The sequence below is a fragment of the Elaeis guineensis genome, chromosome 10, assembly GCF_000442705.2.
Source record: "Elaeis guineensis isolate ETL-2024a chromosome 10, EG11, whole genome shotgun sequence".
Lineage (NCBI taxonomy): Eukaryota > Viridiplantae > Streptophyta > Magnoliopsida > Arecales > Arecaceae > Elaeis > Elaeis guineensis.
In genome coordinates this window covers 32,716,199-32,730,095 of record NC_026002.2, presented here as the reverse complement: position 1 = coordinate 32,730,095, position 13,897 = coordinate 32,716,199, and the positions used below count along the sequence as shown (strand labels likewise).

The 13,897-nt window shown below is 35.0% G+C and overlaps 1 protein-coding gene across 1 annotated transcript; it reads left to right on the top strand.

The window, feature by feature from the left end:
* Positions 1-1,491: 1,491 nt before the first annotated feature.
* On the top strand, positions 1,492-11,412 carry LOC105052727 (RNA-binding protein Y14A). Its single transcript, XM_010933652.2, has 4 exons — positions 1,492-1,863; positions 6,406-6,542; positions 10,330-10,475; positions 11,139-11,412. Exons 1-4 carry the CDS (start codon positions 1,584-1,586, stop codon positions 11,185-11,187), a joined length of 612 nt encoding a protein of 203 aa, XP_010931954.1. The 5' UTR covers positions 1,492-1,583; the 3' UTR covers positions 11,188-11,412.
* Positions 11,413-13,897: the final 2,485 nt, after the last annotated feature.

Genomic DNA, 13,897 nt, shown 5'->3' with positions numbered 1-13,897 from the left:
TAGATTTGATAGGATGTGAAAAAGGGATCTGTAGAGGAATATGGTGTCGTGCTAGGGTTAGTATCTCTCCTAGACTTATGGAGAAGAACAAGAGGGAGAGAGAAAGAGAGAAGCTTGAAAAAAACTTAAGGTTGGCTTGATTGAAGAAGATGGAGGCCTTAGGGTTCTATTTATAGAGTGGGGAGGCTAGAGTTTCATGAAAAGAGAGGTGGGAGCATGAATAAGGACCCTTGGATCTTCATATTGATTCTCCTCCATTGATCTTTAAGTCGTGTTCACACTAGAATAGGAGCTGATTGCCTGGTTCACTTAAATCTGATCTAATTTGAGTCTAATTTGAATCATATGAACCCAAACTCTCAATTACCTGCAAAATAGACTAGAGAGCATCAAATTTCAATAAAATAACATCAATTATTATAATATGTAATATCTCTAGTGATTTAAATTAAGTATTCATCACTAGGAATAAATTTTTAGTTCTACTTTTAACTTAAAAGCAGCTAGCTCCCTAGTTGAGTTTTATGTAAAAATAACTTTCCATTCCAAATATAAATTAAAAGCAACTCCCCATTTTTGATTGAAATTATTCTTATACCCTTATACAATAAGATAATATTTCTTTATAATAAGACAGTATTATATTATATTAGTACAGTATTCTTTTATAATAAGATAGTATTATATTATATTAGCGCAGTATTCCTTTATAATAATACAGTATTGCTTTATTGTATTATATTAATACAATATTCCTTTACAATAAGGTAGTATTACATTATCATAGTGTAGTATTACTTTACAACATGCAGTGTTACTTTATAATAATGTAACAGTATAGTATTACCTTATAATAGTACGGTACTGTTTTATAATAATGTAATATTATTTTATAATAGTGTGATATTATTTTATAATAATACAGTATTATTTTATAACAGTGTATTGTTGCTTTATAACTGCAGGCCAATTCGATTATTTCATACCATTTGGGAAGCTACTTTTAAGCTATGTTTCAAATAGAAAATATTTTTTACCTAAAACTTAAATAGGGAGCTATTTTTAAGTTTAAACTCAATTGAAAATTTCTCATTAGCTTACCCTAATTATAATGAATAATATTTAAAATATTATCAAAGGTCAAGAATATAAGTATTATGTAGTTAATAATAAATAATAAAAATATTATTAATTATTATTTAATTATTATTATTATTTATAAAAATAATAATAAAATAAAATTATTTTATTTAAATGTAGAACAATATTTTTTTTTTACATTCATTTTTAAAACAAATCAAGTAGGCAGCCTTACTTTAGGTAAAAATTATTTTTCAAAAAATCACTGCTCAATCACAATTCACTCCCATCAAGTTTGAACCAAACTAGATAGATAGATATGGAATTTTTTTTTTTGAAATACATGTACGGCACGTGACACATTCTAGTTACATAAAAACACAGTAATGGCTTAGGAGATTTTTGCCCCAAACTTTTATCTTTATCGTTGTTACATTCCTTGGCTCCCTCTCTCTTTTCTTCTGCGAAGTATTGAGAAAGGAAGAGGGAGAAAGGGAGCGGCGATGGCGGCGAACGCGGCGGACGTGGATGTGGTGGACTTCGAGCCGGACGACGACGATCTCATGGACGAGGACGGCGGCGCCGACGTCGACGCCGCCCCCGCCGCCCCTCCCCACCCTAAGCTCCGCTCCACCATCACGGGCGGTGATCCCTCCGCCGGCCCCAAGAAGACCAAGGGCCGCGGATTCCGGGAGGAGGCCGCCGTCGTGGAGCGCAACAACCGCTTCGCCGGCAGGGATTTTGAGTCTCTCGACTCCAACGGCGGCCCCGGCCCCCAACGATGTCAGTTCTCCTCTCCCCTTGATCTTTTTCCTCTCTGATTTCTTGGGTTTTCTAGGTGGGATCGTTCTAGGGTTTCTCAATCATGTTGCTGTGTTTATACGCCGACATCTTTCACTCTGGATTTTGACGCCTTTAGATTAGAAAGGCTAGGTTTTCTGGTTAGGCCTTTTCTTATAGATCTTTTAGATATGGAAACTGAATTGATTGAAGCTGTCACTCTGTAGAGTAATTATCGTACATGGAAGCTCTCCTGAAGTGCATGGAACTTGTGTATGGAGTAAATGAGAGTTTGATTTTTTTAGGAAGAATGATTCACGTGTCCATGTCTATGCAACATGGATGAATAGTCCTGTTTTCTGCATAAGACATACGATAGATGCAATAATTTTAATGGTTGATGGTTGAAAAAAATTGAGCGAAACTGATTTATGTCTCTTTTACATTGTACATAAAATTTTTTTAGGAGGTTAGTGGCAAAATGCAAAGTGGGGACCCCTCAAATTGTTCTTCTGGATCAATTTAAACATAAATCCGTGGAAGATGAAGTGAAGGATGAATGATACCCCTTTTTGAATTACATTTCTTTTTTGCAGAGTAGTTGGCCACAAAATGTCTTCTAAGTTATGTAGTCGTACTAGGTTCCAAACTTCTATATGCAGCAGGAAAAATTCTCATGGAGGAGGACTATAAAACAAGGATTGCATAGAGAATGATGATGTTCGTATTTTGACTTTAACTTCAACTGTCATCATAGTAGAACAAATCTTATAATGTGTTAGACAACTGTTAAAATATCTTCAATATGATATAGGTACTCTGCATCCTTGTTAAACAACAGGAGCATAGGATTTATGTGAATATTTGCACCAAAATGTAATAAAAAGATGCATACTTTCACTGTAGTAAACAAAATATAATATGTGGAACATGTTGGTCCAAATAAGATATTTACTAAAAGATATGGTGACCTTTATCACACTTTCAAAAGTCATATCATAATCAAGTATTTTTATGATCTTGTATTAAGGTAGGTCAATTTTGGTTAATTATTATTTGTCATGATCAACTACGACTAACTTGACCTTGTCATCTTTACATTATTCCTAGCATGTTTCAATCGAAACAGGGTTGGGTTTAAAGCACATCTCTAAGTCAAGAAGGCTTTAAGCAAGAATTTAGTAAACAATTTTCTGACTGGCTGTTTCAGCGGTGAATCCTCTAAGAATTGGTGATGTTCCTTAGCCAAGGCAGTTTTAGGCAAGGGAGCGGCCTGACTATGAAATATAGAAGGCCAGATAGCAGGTTTAGAGATCAATTTTACTGATTGCAATTTAATCTTATGCCATCACTGGTAGGTTTCCAAAATTCCTGTAAGCCTAGAAGTGTATAACAGTTAGTGAAGTTTTGACAAGTTACGGCTTAGGGAGCCATGGTCATCTCTAAGGCACAAATTATAAGTCAAAGAGGAGGATGAAGCATGGTCCGATATATTGATCCTATATTTATTCTTTGTATGAAATACAAAGCTTATAATAAACAATTCATATTGTTGCAGTGAATGCATAGTTGCATTTCTTGATGTATAGCTTATTCTCTCTTGATGTTCTTACTAAATACTAAATATGTTGATTGATTATTGTTCCAAATTCGTGAAGACGTGGTTGTCAGAAGACAAGTAAATTGTTTTTGCATCTGTTACTTTTCATGGTGTACTTTTCAATTTTTCGAAATAGAGGGCATAACTTTTTTCCCTCTTCTCAGAAGTTGTAGTTTACTTTTGTTTCCAAGATAGTTATTATGTTGACTGTCTGTTTGTTGCGAGTAACCTGCACTAGAACAAGTGTTGGCTGAAAAGGTCCTGGAATTCTTTCTATTCTTTTTTTCTGCATTGAAGAAGCTGGAGTATTGGCAAGCTTGTACAATCTTCCATTCAGCAATTTTTTTTGTCTTTTGTACAATCTTTTTTAATGTTGTAAAATATGTCTTTAAACCTTGTTCTATTTCTTCTTCATTAGTCTACTCAGCTTTATTGATTGGTAGTAATTTCATTAAGTGGGAAGGTTTTCATGATGGGAGTGATTTCATGAGACAATTTTTGGAGTCATAATTTGCTTTGAGAAGCTATTGAAGGAGAGTGTTAAAGCTGATTGCTTCTCTTCATGTTATACATTTTAGTGTTGTATGAGCTAGGCCTAAAAGTTCTGTACAGCCCCTCTCTTTCAACTTTTTCACTTCTCCTTTTCTTTCTGCCATTGATATAGCTAATGTAAACTTTGTCTGATCCTGCTTTTAGCTGGGTTTTTGGCCATGCGGGCCTATCACATTTCTCAAAAATTATAGACAATGCAACCACACAAGTTCTTGATGAATTTCTGTTTTGTTGACTGTACTTTTGGGCCTGCAAAGTTGGTCCTCTTCCTGTCCAAAGCAAGCAAACATTCATGCCTGGTGCCTCAAAGAAGAGTTATTACATGGCTGCATAACATTGTGATGGCGGCAGCCTTGTTTCTTTTTTCTTTCCTTTTTTTTTTTTTGTGGTTGGCCCGGGGGGTGGAGAGGGGGGGGTGCGGTGGAGGGAAGGTTGATGTGTTGCCGGCAAGTGACTGACCAGTTAATACTAGTATAGGAATTTTTTTATATATATTTGTTAACCGTTGGCATAAGAAGAAAAATGATACAAGATTAAATGACAGAAGTTTTTTTCTTTTTCTTTTTGAATATATGCATTGTACGGAAAATTAACTATTGACATATTAGAGTTCTTTCTTGCATGGTAAAAACAATGCTAGGGAAATATGATTGATTGACATTTTAGAGGAAAGATCAAACATAATGAAAACATCTTGTTGTGAGTTATTGATTGCATGAAGTGTTGAAATAACACGAGATAAATTTATTTACTACAGGTAGGGCTGGCAATTCGTGTTCACAGGTCATAAACGGATCGTGTCGACCTGGGGGTATAATACAGGTCAGCTCAATCCAAACACGACCCGTTTAATTAAACGGGTCAACTTGTAAAATACGAACATGGCACGAACACATACGAATTGACACGACACGATCCGTCTGACATGATTAATAATCGTGTTGGCGGGTCAAACAGGTACATGACCCGCCTAATGACCTGTTTAACTATTTGACTTATTTACAAAATTTAACTAAAATAATAAAAATTTAGTCAAAAATTAAAATAATATAAAAATAATTTAGTTATTTGCTATGCTAATTTGCAGCTCTGAATTTCATCATTGTTTGTTTTAGGTTAGGGTTATAATTTTTTAATTTTTCTCAATTGTGCTCAAGTAATTTTAAAATAAACATGTTAAACATATTTAAACGTGTCGTATAATCTGTTAACCTGTTTTAATCCATTTAGTTAAACGGATCAAAACGGGTCAAAATGGGTTACACAGGTCCACCTACTTAAGACACGAATTTATCATATCATAAATGGGTCAACCCATTTATGACCTGAACCCATGTATTTCAAACCTGAACCCGCCCAAGTACGTATCATGTCGTGTCCGCGTTGATGGGTCGTGTCGAAAATTGCCAGCCCTAACTACAGGTTTAAGAAAAAACGTAAGGTAGAATGCTATTGCAAGATATCATTTCCAAGTTTGGTTCCCTCATTTTGTTGTGGTCTATTTTGTTGGTCATGCTTCTTCATTTGAGGAACTCTCTCATTCTCCCTTGGGGTGCAAGTTTAGAACAAGCCTTACTATATTAATCAAATTATTTTTTTGTAGAATAAAGTAGTGCAAATGCAAATGATATATTGATCAAATTATTTTTTTATAGAATAAAGTATTGCGAATGCAAATGAAGAACATTTTTTATTGGACATATTGTCATAATTTTTTTTGTTGACATGCTTCAATCTGATAAAATTTGCATTGTATTTCTTAGCTGTTTTTAGAAAAATATGTGGAAGTTGTAGTTTCATTTCTTATTTTATGGTAAGACTGTATGGTAGTTTTGTTTCTTGGAAACTAAATTGTACTATTCTGGGGTTATCCATTTTCATTTATGTATGATTAGTTATTCTATGTTGTAGACATTGCATCATGAGTTTTATCCTTGTACTCTTTTCATGCAGATGCATATCTGGAATAGGAAAAAACAAAGCTTAAGAGAAATTAATCTATATCTTTCTGCTTATTTCCTGCCTTTTTCTAGATTTCTATAATTTTCACATAGCAATCCTGGAATTCTTATTCTTTCAAGGTTTGTTCTTGTAATTTACTTGATATTATGAATGATTTTTCTTGTGCTTCCTTGTCTGAGTTTTATGACATGATATTTCTATTCAAGCTCATGTTCTTTTGTCTATTTTCCACATGCTTATGGATTTTTCTGAATTTCAGTGTGGTATATATCGTTATCTCATTAAAATATTTTAGTAGCTTTTTTGTAGGAAAGCTCATCTTGCTCTTGATATATTAAAGCATAAATGCCGACGGAATCATCAAAAGTGCTGACTTTTTTTTTTTTACTTTTGTTACTGGGCTTCTTATGTTTGCTTTGTAATTTGTACAGCTATTGAGGGATGGATTATACTGGTCACTGGAGTTCATGAGGAGGCTCAAGAAGATGATCTCCATAATGCTTTTCGTGAATTTGGGCAGATCAAGAATTTGCATCTAAACCTAGACCGTCGTACTGGATTTGTCAAGGTAAATGAGCTACTTCCATTCTTATAACTCTAAAAGATCATAATGGTCTCACCTGCCAGGACGGTGACATCTCCTTTCAATCCTAAAACTTGAGGACTCTTCTCACTTGAGCAATGGGTTGTGTATTGTTTCTTAATGTTTTATTCTCCCGTAAAGGCGATCTTGCATATTGAAATTTGTACCAATAATCATAAGCTTTGAGTCTTGCTCCAGCTATTTGAGGTCATTTCATGAATCCACATTCACTAATTGCTCCTACTGAGGGCTATCTTTAGCTTTATGGAAGCTTTCGTGTGTCCTTTCACACAGTGTCCATCTATATTTCCTTAATGAGTCGGCTTCCTATGAGCAGGTCCTTTACATATATTCTAATAACTCTCCTTACTAGGCCCTTCTCAATTTCTTTTTGCTTTGCATGCTCACACCATCTTGGTTGCTTAGCCAACACTTTTTTCTTCCATTGGTATAATTTCTCCAGTCTCTCTAGTACATCTGTTTATTGCAATGCCCTTCCTAGTTTTTCCAATCATCCACCTTAAAATCCTTGTTTCTGTTGGATCATGGACAACAATATTAGTTGCAAAGGAACATAATGAAAAATATTATTGTTTTTAATTTCATTGAAATTAACGCCATGACTCTAAAATGATGAGACATTAATCGTGGATTCCATATACAATATTAAATTTTCAATTGTTTTGGAGGCAAGTCTACTGATTTATTATTAAATTATTAGTTACCTGAAAAACATGTTTCACCTAAAATTACTAAAACAGCATTTTATTTTAATATTAACTCCATCATCTTGATTAAAATAAAAATGGAGCATATGATTGTACAACTGCATCTCTTCATTCTGAACAAGAAGGTTATCATAAACCCAAGCCATGCTTCTATTGCACTTATTTTTATATCGTGATTATCACTGACCATGACTATTTAATAGCTCTCATGTTCTGCTTCATTCTTCATTGGTAATGAGTAATTGCTGATCCATTTGTCCTTGGCGATCATGTTGAACCCTACTCTGTAGAATCATATCTGTGCCCATTGCAACAGGACACAACTTCTTGGTTCAATTTGCTTTTTCTTAGGCTTTAGATAAGTGCCTCTTAATGTGGTCTGGTTGTCAAATCTCTTTTTTGCCCAGTAAACCTAGGTTAAGTATTCTAACGGTTGTGTTTAACGTGATCTGGTTTCACTTACCCACCCAGATTGTCTTATGAACCACTCTTTCCCTGGGTAAATCTTTCATAGAAATATTAATCAAGACCCATTTGTTATAAAACAGAAGCTTTTCTTTGGAATTTAGTGGGGGATGCAAAGATCATTGCCAGTAATGAGGGGCAGGGGATGTTGCGTATCTAAATGTTTTGTTTTTTTGTCCCTGAACAACAATTTGAAGATACTACACTTCGTATATTAAAAAACAAGGTTTTCTATAGTATCTCATTATTAGGTTCCAATGTAGAATCAGCTGATTTTGAACTTTTTTGGCTTAAACCTAACTCTGATTCAATTTTTTGTCTTGCCAAGTTCTAACAAACCATTACATCGTATTTGAATTGAATCTACTTTGTGCAAACATATGTTAGTTTCTGAAGATCTAACTTTTTAGTGGAGAGCACTACCTTTCTATGTTACACAAAAATGAATATAGGAAGTGCTTACAAACAAGGATGACATTTCATGTTATTGTGGCACTGGGGTCAATTTTTATCTGAGGATAAAGAAGGGATTGCACTTTAGCTAGTAACATCTATTGGTAATCAGCATCTGCAATGATTTGTGGTAGAGTATTGGAGAAGTTAATTTGAGATATTTTTAACTTATTAAGATTAAAATAATGGAACTTTTGATTTATTGGGGCTGTTTTTGTCATGGAGATGGAATTTTATATATACTACTGTACATGCACTTTGAGATACTTTGAATCTCTTTGGAAGGATAACATTTGGAAATAGATAAGATCAAGGAGTTATGCAAATAATAGACCTCGATGGAAAGATGTCTCTTTCTTATACACAAGGAAAGTTTGAGGAATCAGGAACATAAGGGCAAATTAGTTTTCGGGAACTGCCTTTGTTTAATCATCATATAATAAATTTTCCCATGTTAACAAATTAGTCACCTATGGGCAAATTTGACACACACACATACACATAATATATATATACATAGAGAGCCAAGCCAAAATCAGGTTGACCAGATTTGGACTCAGGTTAGATCAAAACTCTATAATAGGAGTCCTACATCAATGATCCAAGCCGTTGAATATGATCTACTTCCTCAAAACTACTTGCATGCAAAAAATCATATGATTTAGAGACCCTTAGCATATGTATCAAGTAGTCAAAAATTGGACTGCATAAATAAAATTGAATTAAATATATTTTTTGATCACTTGATACATAGGCTAGGGGTCTTCAAATTATATGATTTTTGGTGTGCAAGCAGTTTTGAGGTAGTAAATCACATCTAACGACTTAGATCATCGACGTAGGACCCCCATTGTCCAGTTTTGACCTAACCGGATCATCAACCTTACCCAAGTCTGCCCTTGTATGTATGTATGTATGTATGTATGTTATGTTTATGTTTATGTTTATGTTTATGTTTATGTTATGTTATGTATAGATATATATGTATGTATGTATGTGTGTGTATGTATGTGTGTGTGTGTGTGCATCTATATGTATGTATATATATATGTATGTATGTATGTATGTGTGTGTATGTATGTTATGTTATATATAGATATGTATGTATGTATGTATGTATGTATGTGTGTGCGTCTATATGTATGTGTGTGCGTCTATATGTATGTATGTGTGTGTGTGTATGTATGTTATGTTATGTTATATATAGATATATATGTATGTATGTATGTATGTATGTGTGTGCGTCTATATGTATGTGTATATATATATATATGTATGTATGTATGTGTGTGTGTGTGTGTGTGTGTGTGTGTGTGTGTGTATGTATGTATGTATGTATGTGTGTGTGTGTGTGTGTATATATATATGTATGTATGTATGTATGTATATTATGTTTATATATTGTTAAGCTTTCACTTTAAATGTGACCAGTGATTTCTTGATTCCTCTTAGAAAAATTTGGAATCACTTTATATATTCAATGTGTTCATTCATCTTGGGTAGATGTACAAATTCTAAAGTCATGGAGATTACAATGACCATCTCTTAGCTGTTTGCTGTGTTTGACTAATTTGCTCAACAGTTCTTCAATCTTTTGTTGAGCCAGATGCTTGAAGGAATAACTCACTTTCTGTTAATTAGCTTCCAGAAAAATCTCCATAAGCACTTCATATAGTTGTAAACATACTGACCCATGCACAAGATATTGTTGGTGAAGCAGAGTTCATCATAGCTTGTGTTAGCATATTGAAGGGTTGTTCTGACGGCCAATGCAAGATATTCTACATTTGTGACTTTTATCCCTTACTAAAACTCTGCATAGAGTTTTTTCATTTTTGTGATTCTCCAGTATATACGCTTTTTGAGAAAATAAAAATAAAAGATCTCAATACTTCTTGTATGATGCCTTGCGATCTAACTAAACCAATTCCAAAATTTGTATTGATCAGGCTTAGGAAAACCACCTGTGTTTTTAAATTCATCTGAAAGTATGATATTGGAGGAGCATATACTCAATGCCCAACCTCTTCATTAAGTAATTTCAAATTATGCTTTGAATGAGTTCTGTATTTTTTTCTTCTATAGTTGCCACTTTTATTTTTGTCTTTGAACTTTTTGTGAGATAGGGGTATGCGCTCATTGAATATGAGATGTTCGAGGAAGCACAAGATGCAATCGCAGCACTGAATGGAACTGAGCTTCTCACACAAACTATTTTTGTTGACTGGGCATTTAGCAATGGTCCATTCAAGCGCAGAAATGCAAGGAGGAGGTAGAATTCTATGTACTTGGGCAATCCTTGTTATCAGCATAGTGGTCTCATTTGAGCTTTACGTCAGTTTCTGCATCAGTGTATAGAAACTGTTTTGTATTGTACTGCATATGCTTGTACGGTTAATCTGATCAATGTTGGATTCTGAGACATCTATATGGTCTTAAATGTTCTAAGCTTTATTGGGAGTAATCTTCATGTTTAGGCACCTGTTTTATTGTTCACATGATCCAAGAATCATTTTAGGCTCCTGAATGCTCCTAATTTGTTGATCATACATCAAGTGAAAAAATACATTAGATGTGATCATCAATTCTTTGGGCTCTCATTGTATCAAGTATTCATCATATATGCATGGCATTTATCTGAGAATATAGCTTGATTTCCTTGCTGACCGTATTGACTTTTTAGTTCCCCAAATATTTGCTATTAGTGATGATGCTGGTGGACCTGGTTTTATAGTCCTTGGCATCTCCAGAAACTGATCCTCATTCTGTTTAAAGCCATTACAAATAATGCCATGTCTTTATTTCTTTCAATATTTCTCAATCCAAGTTATGTATTAATTTCCTGTTGCTGCATGCTAATATAATTCCAAACGTTTATCAGTGAAATACAGTACTGTTCTGTGTAAGGTGACATTTTCTTGCCAATGCTCTGCAGATCACCACGTGCTCACCGTTCAAGAAGCCCACCTAGGCGAAGATATTGAACTATATTAATCCATCAAAATCAAGTGAGGCTATGGTGTTTTCAGCTTTGGGATTTGGAGATCTGTTGTTTTTTTTTTTTACCGGTCTGTTTAATACCAACACCTTTTGATACATATTAGTTGGATTATGTGACAGCTATATGCTTCATCAACTGACAGTCATAGTTGTTGCCCTTGTTCTTTGGATTCTCTTTTGTGTCATCTCAAATGCATGGATTTTTGGAAGCTGTTTTTGTACTGATGATGTACTTAATTGAAGGTCTCTGTTGACTGTGTCCGATATTTTGCTCTTCTGGAAATGCAGAGATGGAGTCTTCAAAATTTTATGATATTTGATGTGATACAGGCCATTCAAATTTTAAGATACTGGCTTGAAAGATGGGCTGTGATACTATGGTTCATGGGAATGCACATAAACCAGAATGGAACTAAAGGCTTCCTGCTGTGCAATCTCTGTGGCTTTTTCGGTTTGCTGCTTGATGACAATGTAGTGCATGTTGGCAGGACTCTTAGAATAGATCGGTGTTTGTTAGCACGGTCATGTCTTTGTCCAGCCTAATCAACGCCCATAGCCTTCGTTCGCTCCAAATGTTTGTAAATACATTTTGCTGGGAGAAAGATATTGGTCATTGATGTGCATATGGTTTTGGAGTGATCAATCAGAAGGTTTTCTGTTTGAATAATTTTCATTATCGGCAATGAGTAATTTTTCATTGTCAGCAAACTTTCGTGTTTCCTTATCTTAATTATTGAGTGATGGCCGGAGCAGGTACATATTGAGTACTAAAGATGGTTCAAATCACCAAACAAAATCATTTGTTTTTGGTTGCGGTTTCCCAGTCACAATAGCCTACATACAAATAAGACATACTGGTTGCAATCGTCCTGGACCAGTAGTAAATTGTACTTGAGTCATGGGAGATTGCAGATTATTCTTAGATCTGCAGTTTTTGAACTGAATCAGGTGAACATGTGCTCTAGTTGAACCGTTGTACTGCGAGTGTTGGGATAAATTTTGAGTGGAAAGATGCTGAGAAGCTACCATCGTCAGAAAATACCCCGTTTTGACATTGTACGATGACAACTTCAAGCTGAGGCAAAATCTCATTCACTGGTTGATGATCCAGGACTTTGAAAGATTGTCTCAGCCAAATCAGTGAAACAATTTCTCTGAGGCTGAACATGGAATTAGTAGTTGGAAAGTTGGCCTATTTGGTTTCATGCAAGTCTATAATTTGTTCTTCCCTTGGTGATTGTTTATAAGAAAAAGCCTTTTAATATTTGATTTCTGTACAAATCTGAAAATCAATATTCTCTTGGACTTCTACACTCCCACGTAAGACCGGCAATGGGAAGTTCTAGTTGTCTTGGTCCTACAGGAGAGAGAAGAATGGGACACGGCCTCTCGTTGGTCCAAATACCTCCTCCTCTTTGCTTCTGGTATCTCTTCCTTCTTAAGATCATCGACGCACTTTGCATCTGCGAGGCACATGAAAGACCGCGATTTGCCTGAGAAATGATTTGATAATCCTTTCCTCCTGCGAAACAATAATAAAGCAAACATAAGCTAATTATTCAAACCGCTGGTTAACTAATCATCAAACTGATGCTTTAAATTTCGATCAAGATTCATCATCTCGGTATCAAATCCCATATTGATACCATCCCATTGGCTTCTTCTACTGCAAATCAGTTCGATATTAATACGATACAATACAGTTGGCATGCACTAGTACCAACTGGTATTGGAAATATTGATTCTAATACTAGGCTAGCAGCATTGTATATATGGTTCTATCCTTCAGTTTGACGCAACGCTTTTCAAAAGTTTGCATTGTAGCAAATGACAGAACATATTTGAAGATACATACACATGCATGTGTGTACATGTATGCCTATATATTCATGAAACTAGAAAGCATGAGCTCAAGATTGGGGTCTTAGTTTTGGGGGAGATGAGACCTTAAAGAGCTCATGTCAAAGATACCAACACCTTCCAATTCCCTGTCAGAGGTGGAGGTCAAGGCACAGGAGGGGGAGGGTGAGGTGGTGGCGGGTGCCGTTATGCTTGGGTTGAGCAATAAGGTGGTGGAGGTGGTAGTTGGGTTTTTATATGGAAGGGTATCCAATGGTAGGGTCAAAAGAAGCACTTGCCATGGATAAGCTCTCGAGACGTGGATGGATTTGAGTAAACCTCTGCTCTACAAGGATGGCCTTCATTTTAACCTCACAGCCGCTACGGAGATCATTTGTCGTGGGTTTCAGGAGGGCGACATCATCCTACATCATTACATGTAACTACATGCGGACATGAATACATAAAGACGCACATACATGCATGCATGCATACGTACATAGTACATATGTATACATACATCTTACACACACACACACACACACTCATATATATATATTAGAAAGAAAGTACATTGTTTTTAAATGAGTCTCTATTTTGCATAATTTCTCAATGGCACAAGAAATAGCTTATATGCAAAACATCTAGGAACTTTGAAATGAGCCGATTTTTTTTTTTTTTCATGGACCATACAAGTACATTCCCATAGGGTAATTGGCTTAAAAGAGAGAATTGTTTTTCAATTCCCTCATCAAGCATTGGCAGTAAAAGGAGAGAAACTCCACCATGGGATTTTCTTTATTTGTTAAATGGAATCTGCCATGGTTTTTGTAACAAGTGTTAAAGATGATAAGA

Coding starts and splice junctions, on each gene's coding strand:
- LOC105052727 (XM_010933652.2), top strand. CDS start 1,584: ATGGCGGCGAACGCGGCGGACGTGGATGTGGTGGACTTCGAGCCGGAC. Junction 1,864..6,405: donor CGGCCCCGGCCCCCAACGAT/GTCAGTTCTCCT, acceptor TAATTTGTACAG/CTATTGAGGGATGGATTATA. Junction 10,476..11,138: donor CGCAGAAATGCAAGGAGGAG/GTAGAATTCTAT, acceptor AATGCTCTGCAG/ATCACCACGTGCTCACCGTT.